Source organism: Lonchura striata, chromosome 8 (genome assembly GCF_046129695.1).
Source record: "Lonchura striata isolate bLonStr1 chromosome 8, bLonStr1.mat, whole genome shotgun sequence".
Lineage (NCBI taxonomy): Eukaryota > Metazoa > Chordata > Aves > Passeriformes > Estrildidae > Lonchura > Lonchura striata.
The window spans coordinates 646,026-659,058 of record NC_134610.1 but is presented as its reverse complement, the minus strand read 5'-3'; the positions used below and the strand labels follow the sequence as shown (position 1 = coordinate 659,058).

At 42.2% G+C, this 13,033-nt stretch overlaps 1 protein-coding gene across 1 annotated transcript in view; it reads right to left on the bottom strand.

Annotated features, from left to right (window-relative positions):
• The window catches only part of CCDC148 (coiled-coil domain containing 148), a 42,313-nt gene that overhangs the window by 13,636 nt on the left and 15,644 nt on the right, over window positions 1-13,033 (bottom strand). The window contains exons 8-10 of the mRNA XM_021543447.2: window positions 12,801-12,982; window positions 7,643-7,781; window positions 5,397-5,603 (exon numbers count right to left, since the gene is read on the bottom strand). Coding sequence (XP_021399122.2) covers window positions 5,397-5,603; window positions 7,643-7,781; window positions 12,801-12,982 — 528 coding nt within the window. The remainder of the gene's footprint in view (window positions 1-5,396; window positions 5,604-7,642; window positions 7,782-12,800; window positions 12,983-13,033) is intronic.

Here is a 13,033-nt window from a genome sequence, read left to right as displayed (position 1 = left end):
TGCTCCCCTCCCTGGGAATCCAGCCCAGCTCTCCTGTCCTGGCAGAGAACTTGTCTGTGTTTCAGAGAGAGTCCTGACACCACACAGTCAGAGGTGAAGCTCTGACATCAGCAGGTACAGACACCCACACTGTCAACAAACTCGTGCTATTAACAGGTGGTGGTCTGAAGTCTCCAGTAACTTTCAGCTCTGAAAATCTGCCCCTTTCTCTCTAAACTGGGGATTCCTCAACCCTGAAAACTTCTGAACAGCACCTGGATTCACATCCTGACTCCACAGGGCCTTGAATGACAAACAATAAATGCTAAAAGCTAAGCATTTCTGCATCTGACTGGCCTACACAAAACCTACAAGAAGAATTAAGAGTAGCATTAGAGTATTTCGCAATAGGATAAGAAATAATGCATTTACAAATTTGCTAGTCTCAGAAGATAATCTCATTCTGGCTGTGGTTAGAAAAACAATGGAAGTTCACATCCCTAATAGATTTTTGATGGGTACTCTTGAGCATCTTGTGCTCCACAGGCTACCTCTAAGAGGTTAAAAAAATAAATACCAGAAAAGTGGTTAAAAGTAACTGTCTTGATCATTAACAGAATATTGTCTTCAGTTATATAGGTGTTTAAATCTGAAAAAGGGATATGAAAGAAAAGCACTTGAGCACAGCCCCCAATCATGACCTGAGGAGGAACACCACGTACCAATTTCAGTGAGGGCTGGGATCAGCACTGGTAAAACTTGGGATCCAGAACAGGAGCAGTGCCAGTTCCCTGGGGCTGACAGCATGTCACATCAGCTTCGCTCAAGGCAGTGTGTGAACAGTTTATTTCTCACAGCTTGTCCTTCTAGTTCCTCTCTTTCCTCATCCAGCATTATTGGGAATATCTTTCTGTTCTTGACAATGGGAATGTCAACATTTTATTAGCATGTGTAAATATTATATAGGCTTAAATATTCACACATGCATAACCTGAAATAGGCTGCATTTCTATTTACAACTACTTATCTAATTGCTTCTTCTAGATTCAGAATTCTCTCTTCTAGACCCATCTGCCATCATATGGATGAGAGCTCCTTTGATCCTTTACAACTGCAAAATTTTGGTGCAGCTTTGCTTGCCTGAGGTGCCACTTTCCTCCCTGAAGAAGATAATCTAAGAAAAGAAGCAGGAGCTGTCTGCTTGTCTAGTTATCCATCCTCAAGCAACTTTAGGTGTCACTAGACAATTTCAGCTAGACTTGAGAGAGAAATGCTTGTCTCAGACATACTCCAGACCTCACCAGCAGACAGGTAGCTGAGCAGGTGACATCTCTGGCTGAGCCCCTGCGTGCTCCTCTTAGTAGCTGAGGTTCTGGGGTGCTGTGGGTTGTTTCAATGGACCTCAGAGCACTCAAATCAGCCCATGGTCTCCTCCCATGTAGTGCCATGCAGTCCCTGTTCCCAAAGGCTGCAATTTAAGCTCAGTGGATCCGGCCCAAAGCTGTAAGTGTGTCCTTGGAGGAGTCCAAAGGAACACACTTGGTGCTTTGGCAAACTGCCCTCATAAGCTTCCCGGGAGCACAGGGCTCTGTGGGCACCCAGTCCTGCCCAGGGCAGCTAGACAAATATCAGAAACAAAGTGGGAGGAGATTTCAACAGCAGATAGATCAGAAATAATAACACCATGTGATGGAACACAGGTACAGGAAAATGGGGAGGGGAAGGACTGGTGGAAGGGCAAGCAAGGCAAATGTACAGAGACAACCTCTGCAAGCGCTTCCCATGTACCAGGCACGAGCTTTGTCTGACCCAAAACACCAAATACGTCAGTGCTGTGCTGACCTAGGTCTATTAAACCCTAAGGTTTATTAGGTCTGGATTGAAAACTTGTTACTGAGTCAGAGCTGGCTCATCTCTGATGAATGTTAGAGTCTTACACTCTTGCTTGCATACATTTTGGAGAAATAATGTAGCATCCTACAGCTATTCAGTTCACCACAAACATGAGTGGCTACATTTAAAATTTAGGTTATTACAACTTCCTTGTATCTTTTATGTCCAACAAATGAATAGGTCAACTCGGTGGTGAATAGACAACACTTCTGAAAAATAAAACAATTATTTTAAGTAGCTTACTATTCAAATATTTATTCTTTTAAAAAGTTTCCTTCAAAATGATGAGATTATGGTCAAAGCACTGGATCTGATACCTCTGTGGCTATTTTTTAACATTCAGTTCTAATACTTCAATGTTGATCTCCTCTGATAGTCACAGCATTTAAACCAGTGACTTGAATAGGGAAATTTTTTTCCTAAGTTTATTGTCACATCCTTTCTTACGATACAGGAAAGGAAAAGGAAAGCAGTCTGCAAGATGCTTTATATAATTTACAATACCCCTGTTAATTCTGCCTAGTGCTTTTTTTTTTTTTTTTTTAATTAATTTATCTTAGTTTCTGCCAGGATAAGAAATGCAAGAGCTGGACTCTCAAAATTCACAATGAGTTGTAAGAGATTTTAGCATTGGAGTGGTGATTACTCCTGAAGCACAGAATGAGGGAGAGAAGAGATTTAAAGGCAAGCAGACACAGAGCTTTGTGTTGAGGAAGAAAAAGTACCCCCTAAGCAGCACACACAGGGATCCACCCACCCTAATGCCTGCTGCTGTAGGTCTTCCCACAAGTCTTCTTTTAAAGTCATTTTCTATGAAGATGGAAAGTACCTAATTACAAATATTTTAAGATAGATTCAATAGAAAAATAATGTTTGGAATGCACACAGTCACCTCAGCTGAATTTGTGATGTAGTACAGCAAGTACTTCAAACCCCAGCTGTGAGGCAGCACCTCCTAATCCTCTGAAAAGATCACTCCTCACTGCGTGCCTTACCTGCATTGCAACATGGAAAAATTTGTTTCTCTGTGTTGTTTAGAAAAAGGAATTTTACAGAGATTGAATTTGTTTTACACAGTGTCTGCTCCAGAACCCTGGGGGGATCAGATTCCCACAGCTCAAAGCACACCAGATCTGAGTGACTCTTGGTTATGCAAAGTGTGAGCCCTCACTGTTTGTTTTGTTTGCTTTCCCATGGCAAACAGGGATGTTAAAGACATGTACCAGGCACACTTACTCTTTAAGAATGTACAGTGCAACCTCCCCAGCATTATCCATTTCACATTTTATTTCCTTCTGATGGCTACCATATGGTCCTTGTGATTTATTTCACCTGAGCTTCTTCAGTCATTCCAAAGTTCCTCCTTAGGGACTCTGATTCCTGTTAAGGACACACATTGATCTTCCATAAGATGGAAGATGGAATAAAAATTGGAAGGTCCTTTCCCCAAGTAAAAACTGCTATAAATATGAATTTAACTTCTCTGCTGCTTTATCTTTTAATTATCCCTCCCTGTCAGTCACAAAGCCTAGTCTCACCAATGGCATAGGTGCTTCTAGTGCATTTGAAACAGCTTTAAATCATGTATTCTTTAGTCAGTCTGCTGCCCCTTTGGTTTGCTGTTGTCAGATGAAGAGAACTGTATAAAAGCTGGGTGATACCACATGGTTATTGCAGTAACTAAACCAGTACACAACCTGTCAGATATTACATCTCTTTCCATGTGTGTGCCATCACTTCCTTTAACAGATGGGGTCAACATAAAAGCTGTGGCTCTCTGAAATCTGCTGCTGTAACAAAGGACATCTCTGTCCCTCTCAGTCAGATACAACCTCCTCAGGAGCATACACAGAGTTTACTTACAGGTAAATCATTATAGCAACTACACTGCCCCTCTGGAAGGGGAGACAAGTAAGATTTCCTGATGTGAAACTTCCTGAAATGCAAAATGTTAAGTCAATCAATGGCCAAAAAAAAAAGCTGGAAGAACAGCCCTAATCCCCAATTTGTAGTTCCACACTTTTTCCCTCAGAGAGAGACTCACTTTTTACCCATCTTATGGATCTCTCTCAGGATGGGTTTTACCTGTGTGAATTGGTACTGGACTGAGTTCCCTTTTACCTGCCAGCAGCTGCTTTCTGTGTCCAACACTCTGTAGCTGTAAAGTTCAGAAGTGTAGAAAGACAAGTCATGAGTTTTCAAATGCATATCCCCATCAAACCAAAACAGAGCCCATGGATACACTGAGAATCATTTCTCTGAAAATGAGGGAGCTCTGTGCCCAAGCTCAGCTTCCGCCCTCCAGCCCTTTCAGCTGATCAAAACAAGGTCACAATGATATCCTCCTTTAATGAAAGAAATGTTCCTTTTTTGTTCCTCTTTTCTGGGGAACAGGTGAGTTGGTTTTGTTCAAACATTCAACATTTTAACCAAGATCCCTTTGAAGTCACCCTTGAAAAATGTAGGCCTAAGAGGTTTAAGTTTCAAACAGTTTCTGGAAACAGGAGGTCAGAATCCAAAAATCTTTCAGATAATGTTCAGTGCATCTGTGATAAAATCTTACATGGAGACAACAAAGTACTCCAAAATCAGCTTGTTACTTCTTGTGTGGAAGAAAAGTATAAGAAAAAGTGGGGAAAAGTGACTTAAATTCACAGTCCTGAAATAATTGGCCCTTCCATCTCTGGTTGTGCAGGTAAGAAATACACAGGCAATCCAGAAAGGAAGGCCTAGGTAAAAAATCACCAAACATCCCCTCAGCTCCAGAGAACCACTCCTTCCTGCCCCTGGCTCAAGGGAAGGCTGACACAGGAGTCAGAGCAGGGTGCTCCCCACTTAGTCATGCCCAGACAGTTTCTAACCCTAGAGTGTTTAGATTTAAACCTTCCTACGCCAGACAGCTCCAGAACACAAGACAGAAAGGCTTTTGTGTTATTGCTAACTAAAAACTAGCATCAACATCAAAATCCTGCCTGACAGAACAGGTTTTACCATGCTTTCCTTCTCATAGGAAACCTAACTCAAGTGTTTAGTATTTCACTGAAAAGTGAGGGCACAACAGAGAGAATATTGGTAAAGTGAGAATAACACATCATGCATGCTCTCAGATGTTCATTTCTGTGCAAGTCAAAAATCACAGAGAGCAGGTTAAACAAATTTTAACATGCCTCTCATGCCCAGAAATGCGATTCCTCCTACAAACACCTTAGGCACGAACATCACAACATCTTCCTCTTGTGTCCAGCCTCCTCCCACTTTACTCTATTCATTAACCAAAACAACACAGGTATTTTTATCTTTTTTCACCTCTTACCACAGTAAATCAGAGTACTGTGAATCTTCTATAACAAGGCCAAACAAGTTATGGGATCCATTGTTTCATGTCTTAAAAAGCATTCTTAAAAAAACCAAAAGGACAGACAGCCATTATTTATCTGAAAACAGATTAGTGCTAATGTAAAAATCTTCATTTTGAATGTATCTGTTAGATACAGATTTGGTGATGGATTTATAACCGGACATACCTTTGCTTTCAGATCAGCACAGATCTCCAGTTGCTTTTGCCTGGAATCAGCCAGCACCACTTCTTCCTCGTGAGCAGCAGCAGCTTCAGCAGCAGCAGCCACGGCCCTGAGGACAAAGGCTTTCCTAACTTGAGCCCAGGTTAACAGCAAGACTCTGCGCTGATTCCTGATGGAGTGGTAATGATCCCAAGCCTTCTCATGAACAACCTGAAAGAGGAAGGCACTTCAGAAAGGCTTAAAAACTATTTCTTAATAAAATTGAAATTCTATACACTTTTGGAAACCTGGCATGTAATTGATTTAGTTCTTGTATCACCAATATTGGTGTCAAGGGTGGTGCCAGGGATGTCAAACTGGAGTGTGTCGGGCAGTGACACCCTCCAGCACCACAGCATCCTCCTGGCCCACTGCTCTCTGTTCAGCTGCATTTTGCAATGGGAATAAATGAAATGCAATGGCCCCTCCCTGCCCTGAAGGACATAAGATTTAAGTAGGTCCTTCAATATATCTCCAGAGATATTGAGCACACTTCCAGCAAGATGAGGCTTTTCCTAGCAAATTCTGATCTGCAGAGAAACAGGACACAAATAACAGCAATTGTACAAAAGCAGTACAGGGAGGAATCAGCTTCACTTCTTTCCTAGCAGGAAATTTGGAAATAAAATCTTAGTTCGCCAAGCATCACAGTGCCACCACCAGTGTCACCACCTAACAGAAATGGGGAGTGTTTAATCCAAAACCCACTTGCTTTGGCCTAATTCAGTGAGGCTCATAAGGATATTCAAGGTTCAAGACCTTGATGGAAGCAGTATCACGTAAGGCTGCATAGAATGAGGCAGTAGAATCTTGAACCTGTCTTATATCCCCAAAATATATAGGGATGAATGAGATTCTAGAGATGGCTGGCTGCTCTCTGGTGTCAAGGGGACCATTCCAGATGCTAATTCCAGGCCTCTGGCAGGCAGCAGGGATGCTGACTCACCTGGTGCCTGGCTCAGAGATATTCCTATCAGCTCCTGGCTGAAGCTGCACCTCGAGCTTTCCCACGGCCAAACCACAGCACTCAGCCTCAGCAGCTGCCACTGCCAGGGCTGCTGCCCCAGACACTCAGGCTCCCGAAGACAAGGTGCTCCTGAGCAAGGCAGGGGCTGGAGTTTGCTCCTCCCAACACAGAGCTCTCCAAGGATCTGCTCTGGGATCAGGCCCCAAGTGCCTGACCTGACCACTGAGCACTCTGCACCGGGGACAAGGAGGTGAGGAAGGCTCTAGGCTGCTATTCCAGTGTGACACAAACACATTCTAAGAACAGATTCTTGGCAGCGTTTTAACATTTCCATAGTCATCATGCTAATACACACACCAAGACACATCAGCTCGATGTGGAATTAGGATTTTTAAATTGAGTGGTTTTAAATTTTAAATGAACATTCCAAGGTGTAGGGAGACCCAGTAATAGTGGCTGTGTTTAAAACACACCTGCATTGTCCAAAGCACATGGCTACTCAGCCTTATTCAGTCCAGGGCAAAATTCCTGAAATCCACAAGGACTTGATTTTTAGTGAAACTCTGGCTAATTAGCAGTATCACTTCACTGTCATTCGTTTGCACTGGACACTCCTCAAACACAGGGAAGTAGGTGGTCTAAAAATACAGACAGATAAGAAAAGCCTCCTACTTTGCTTATGACATCCTTAAGTGTTCTGGCCTTGAAATGGGTTTCTCAATTAGCTGCTATGTGCTTATTCACTGTGGAGTGCAAGAGGAATCAGCAATCAATTTGAAAGCATTATGTATATAAAAATAGCCTCTCCCTTAGAGTGGGAGATTACTTTCTACTCTTTGTGCTATATATGTGCCAAAGAACAATTAAAATAACTATTCCAAGACAGTGCAACAAGGCTGTACATCCTCAGGAAAAATGAAAACACCAAGAGAAGCAGAGTGGCATAACACGGCTATAAAATAGTACAGCAGAAGCAATGCTAACAAATTATTTTTGTGAGTTTGGCTGTAAGACTATGTGGAACTAAAAATTCTGCCCAGGAGTTGTTTTGAAGAAATTATAGGTTTTATAATCCCTGCATTTTAAAAACAGGGATGTTTCTTCTTCACTGTGCAGAATAAAATTTATAATTAAGAAATTTTAAGATGAAAAAACTTCACTAAACATACATTCTTTAATAAAACTGTTCACTACATAGTTTAAGAATTTGTATATTTGAATGAATAGGTAAATCAGCACTCACCAGCTCCTGCCTGGATTTGTGGGGAAGATACCTCTGCAGCATATCCAGGTACAAAGTCCTCCTCCTCTGAAGATCACTTGGGTACTGATTGATAACAGTCTGGAAAACCCACTGATCTTCTTCCTTCCAGTCACTGTTCCTATAAGAATACAAAACAATCCATCCCAGTATAACTTAGCCATTGAAAAGGAGGAGTTTGGTTCTGGACAGCCCAGCCTCGAGTGGGCTCACAGTCCTGATACTGTACATCAGGTGTTGGGTTAGAGGTGGCAAAATCAGATTAACAAAATAAAGAAAACATACATTGCTTTGCTGATATGACACTTCCATGTCATCATTTGAGTGAATTGTTCTAATCTGGCTTTTACTGGGGAATGTCATTGTGTTTCTCAAACATGCCACATAATTGGATAATCAGTGACCCCACAGGGAAAATACAGTGTGAAAAAAACCAAGATGATCAGACTCTACCAATAAGCACTAAAATAATCAAAAGGGAATGAATAAAGTGACAATCCTTGCACACAGCTAAATGAGGAACTAGTTTACCAAACTCCTAACAGCCATAAACCCATCAGCAAGGCGTAAGAGTCACCATTTTTTAGAGTAGGAGCTGTAGTAATCAGTTTGCATGCATCTGTCTCAGAAAATGAGAGCAGCAAGAAGTAACATCCATCTGAAGGAATACCACAGGCTGGGATGCAGATTTGTAGCCTCAATCTGAACTCTTGGCCCTGAAGGGATTAATATCAGGCTGTCACTGTCAGCATTAACATCCAAGCAGCAACACTGAGTCAGACCAAAAGGTCTCTCTAGCCCAGTGACCTGGTTTCAGCAGTGACTAAGAGCCCAGGGATAATTAAAGAAGGCAATAATGAGACTCTACCAACCCCCCAAATTCCTGCTGCCTCCAGCTGCTGTGGTTCCTGGACTCCTCAGGCCAGCAGCACTGCCTCAGTATTCCATAGCACTGCATCCAGTAAGGTGTTGGAACAACCTTATCCTTAGGCAGGCAGAAAGAACAGGTGCTTCAAAAAGGGGATTTTTGTGAGAAACTCACAAGTAATTAACATTAAAATAGACTCTATGATCTATCATTAAATAAATCAATAATCCTCCTCTGTGAGTCATGACACACCTCAGTATGGTGACACCTGAACATGCCACTTTAGTGACAGTAGTGAGACAGTTCTAAGAGCTGAGATTCTGTTTTGTAACATTTTACTTTGGACATTTCTGCCCTGCGGGTTGGTGAACAGAGGCTTTCTGCCTACAGAGAGGATTGAGGCAGGGTGAGACACCCCTTGGTCAGGGCATTTCCCCAGGAACTCGAGAGCAGGGACCAGCCAAGATGATGCAGCCCACGGCCAGCTCCTCTGCAGCTCCTCTGCAACTGCACCCACTCTGCCCCTCCACCTCTGTCAGCTCCCTCTGATTTACATTCCTCCAATGGCCAGATAACCATCAATCTCTGCACTGCCCAAAACAAGGAGAAATTTTTGTGGGAGATCCTTTGGGGAGCTATCAGCTGGAGAGAGAGCTACAAGTAGTTTATTGTAAGTACGGACAAACCGGCTGCCAATATCTTGGTTTGTCAGCTGTGCCAGAATTTGTCAGCTGTGCTGAGATTTTGTCAGCTGCTCATAGAAAAACAGTGGGAAAAATAAAAAACCAACAAAAAACCCCAAATCAGCATGACCCAGCCCAGCATATTCATAGCCACCAAGCACATGGAGAATTTCAACATATCCTGCTTCGTGAATCCGAGATGTCACCTCACACTTCTGTAAATATCCAGCAAGAATATCTCATCTAGAACAAGTCTGAAAAGTGCCAACGCATTTGACATGAATATTTAAGGTATTATCAAGTTTCTGCACTGCCAAGATATTGACAAACATTTGCCAGGCTGAATGCCTGACCCAAATTTTAAATGTAGAGCTTGGTTTTCTCGTATGCAGCATTGTACCAGAGCACAGCACATTCTTTATTTTGTTTCAGAGCTGAAACGAAGCAATTGTCTTACACGCACAGCCCCAGGCAGCTGCTTCCCTTGAAACAGATTTACCCAGCACTAATCCCCGGCTTTCCACACTCCAAGGAATACAAACAGCTCGAGGGGAAGCTCCCTCTCCCCGCTGGAATCCCGCAGATCCCTCGGGAGCGGCAGTGGGGACCAGCACCACTGCCGCGTCCATCTGCAGGCACGCACAGTGCCACCGTGACAGAGTGCCACCGTGTCCCCCTGACAGAGTGCCACCGTGTCCCCCTGACAGAGTGCCACCGTGCCACCACACACAGAGGTGCCTCACACCAGGTGAGGTGCCGAGGCCCTGCTGTTTCAGAGAGCACTGCCCAGAAACAGCCCAGGAAGGGCCTGGGAGAGGAGCTGAACTCGTTCGACTTTGTCCTCCTCTCCCATTCCTTTGAAAGGACGCTGCAGAGGATGCAGGGCTGAATCTGCAATACTCCATTCATCCTTCGGTGATTTAAATAATTCAGACATCCTTGGAAATTGTGGAAAAAATATAATAGTGCTTAGAGAATCATTTTAACACGCATCACTCCAAGCCCACAATTTGTGGGATAGCTCATGACCTAGGTATTTCCCAAACACAAAAATTTGTGTTTCAGCAACATCAAAAAAAATTAAATTATAAAATATTGTAATCCTGTATAAGGCTTGCAAACAAACCCAAGCTCTTCTTCCCTTGCTAAAAGCAACAGCTACTGCAATGTGCATTCTAGTGTAAATGAAAATCACACAGAATAGACTAGATCAGAACATTATCTTATTCTAAAGTTTCTTTTTTGAACATTTTATGTATATTTTCCAAATTCTCTGTTCCAAACACTCTGAACAATTAAAAAATGGTATGTGCAATGCCAGAGTACTATTAACTGAAAGTTTCTCTACTGTACAATCAACATATGATGAGAGAGGAAGTGAAGTGGCCAAGTGACCAAGTTATTGTGTTATCATAGAATCATGTGCTACTGAGCAACTTATCAAATGGCAAAAATAAGAAAAAAATGTATTGCAGGAGGATGCGTGGTCTCTCTGGGCACAGAGCAATGACAGTAACTCAAAGGCTTCGTTAAGGTTGTATGAACTAGTAGAGCACAGGGGATACACACCAAGGTCAAGGAACTATCACTCCATTTCTGACAGCATTGTCTGTGCCAGTTGGATCACAGTTAGCATGATGAATTATAGAATACTTCAATCACAAGGCTGCATCTTTGCAAACTCATAAGATACCTCCATGCAAACATAAATGTAAAAAGTGAGTTGAGTTTTACAAACCCATACCTTGGAAGCAACCAATGCTATAAGAACAAAGTTTGTTTTTTTTTTTTTTTTAATGGAAAACTCATTTTTAATCCTGTTGTGGATAAAATCATTGGAACATAAATGAGCAATCCATGAAATATTTGGAGACCAGAAAGCAAACAAAAGTCCCCAAGGTCTAGTTTTAAATCAAATGCCTGAGATGATGGCTGGTGGCTCATTTATGATTCCCTCCATTTCCAGTTCTCAGGACTGGCACACTGGCCCAAACTGGGTCTATGGCCCTACAGCCTCTTACAGCCCCAGAAGATTCCTGCCCCAGCACCAGCATGTCCTCCAGCTGCATCCACTGCATTTTTCCCATCTAGAGATCACATTTTCCTTCCTTCAAAGTGCCACTGCACATGTGTTTAGGCTACAGCTGATTTTCTTTCCATTGAAAATATGTCATTTTATCTTTAAGTCCCAGTATTATTTAATTATTGGTGCAAAATTAGCTAGTTCCAGACTTAAACTTGTACCTAGCCTATGATCAGTGAAAATACTACAGATTTTTTTAACCATTTTCAGAAATTGTAGTCTATATCCATATCTGTCTATTATTTAGTAGCACACATGCTGTGTGACTAAAGGATTTTCACTTATGAATTTTCACCAAAATTGTATTGATAATAAACTTTGACACAATTTTGATTAAAACCACTAGAAAGACTTGTACATATTTAGTGGTTTAGCATTTGTCACAGATTTTCTCATTAAGGTTGTTAAAACATCTTCTGTAAGAGAAACGAACAAAATATCAGAGAGAGCAGCAAAAAAACTGCTAAAAGCCACTTGTGGCTTCATAAATCAAAATAATTTGGTGGGATAAATCTAAACAAATTTCAATAAGTATCACATTCTAACAGCTAGGATGCTCCAGTAATAACATATATGTTTCAGGTAACACAAGAAGAACATACAGTAGGTCATAACATCCCTTCCTATGGCAGCCAGCATCTTTAGCATCAGGGACAGAACAAACCCTGCACTATATGTGAACACAGAAAACAGATTTGGAAGCAACGTGTGATTCTTTTACCAAAGAAATTCAGGGACCTTCCTGTTCTCCCTAGTTTCTCCTGCCCAGGCTTCAAACCACTCCACTGGGTTTCCCCTTCTTAGTCTTTTGACAGCCTGGAGCCATCCAAAGGAATACCAGGAGATGGCAAAAACAAGTCAAAGATCTTGCAATGTCTACAACTCAGTATCTCATGGATTCTAGCCTCAGCAGAAAGGCTAAGCATTATATTATTAATATACAGGTTTATTACATTTCTAGATTATGAATACTGCTCTTTCAATAAACACTTTCATTTACAGAAAAAACTCTCCTGGTTATCTGAATCAGAGCTATATATATCTTTTTTGTCTTTGTGATGACAATTACTGCAATGATCCAAAATTTGTGAAAAGATTGGACCTTTTTATCTGCTTGGTAGATAAAAGCACTGGAGGTGTCTTGGAAAAATACTGTACTTTTCTGTCATAATCTTGCTAGTGTAATTACCATACAGAAGGAGTAATTTCTATTCCTGCAAGAGCATAGGAAAAGGATATTTGATGCACATCAGACTGTTGGTTCCTTAATCCACCAAACCTGTTGCTTGTTATTTCAGCTCATAACTCTTGTAAGGCCTGGCCTCGCTCCTCGCTCCCAGCCATGAGAACACCAACTGTCCAAGCCAGGGCTGGGCAGTGCCTCCACTGCTTGCACAGAGCAGAGCTAAACCGAGTGGCACAGCCAACCACAGCACCCTCAGCTTCCAAACCACACCTCAGGTCACAGTTCATCCCTGCAAAGGATGTACGAAGCTGTGGCAGTACCTAGCTAAAGCTTCCAGCTGCTGATCCACCTCCTGGAGTTTCGCCCAGTAGCCACTGGCGAGCTCCTGGTACTCCTCCATCACCAAGGTCTTCAGGTCAGGGTAAGGGCATTCCAGAGCCAGCAGCTCGGGAGGAACTTCAAGGAAAAGCCCGTTTTTCTCTTCAGAAGAGTGCACTAATGCCTGCAATGAAGAAATGCTGCTCAGGACACTACTCTGCATCATTTTTACTCC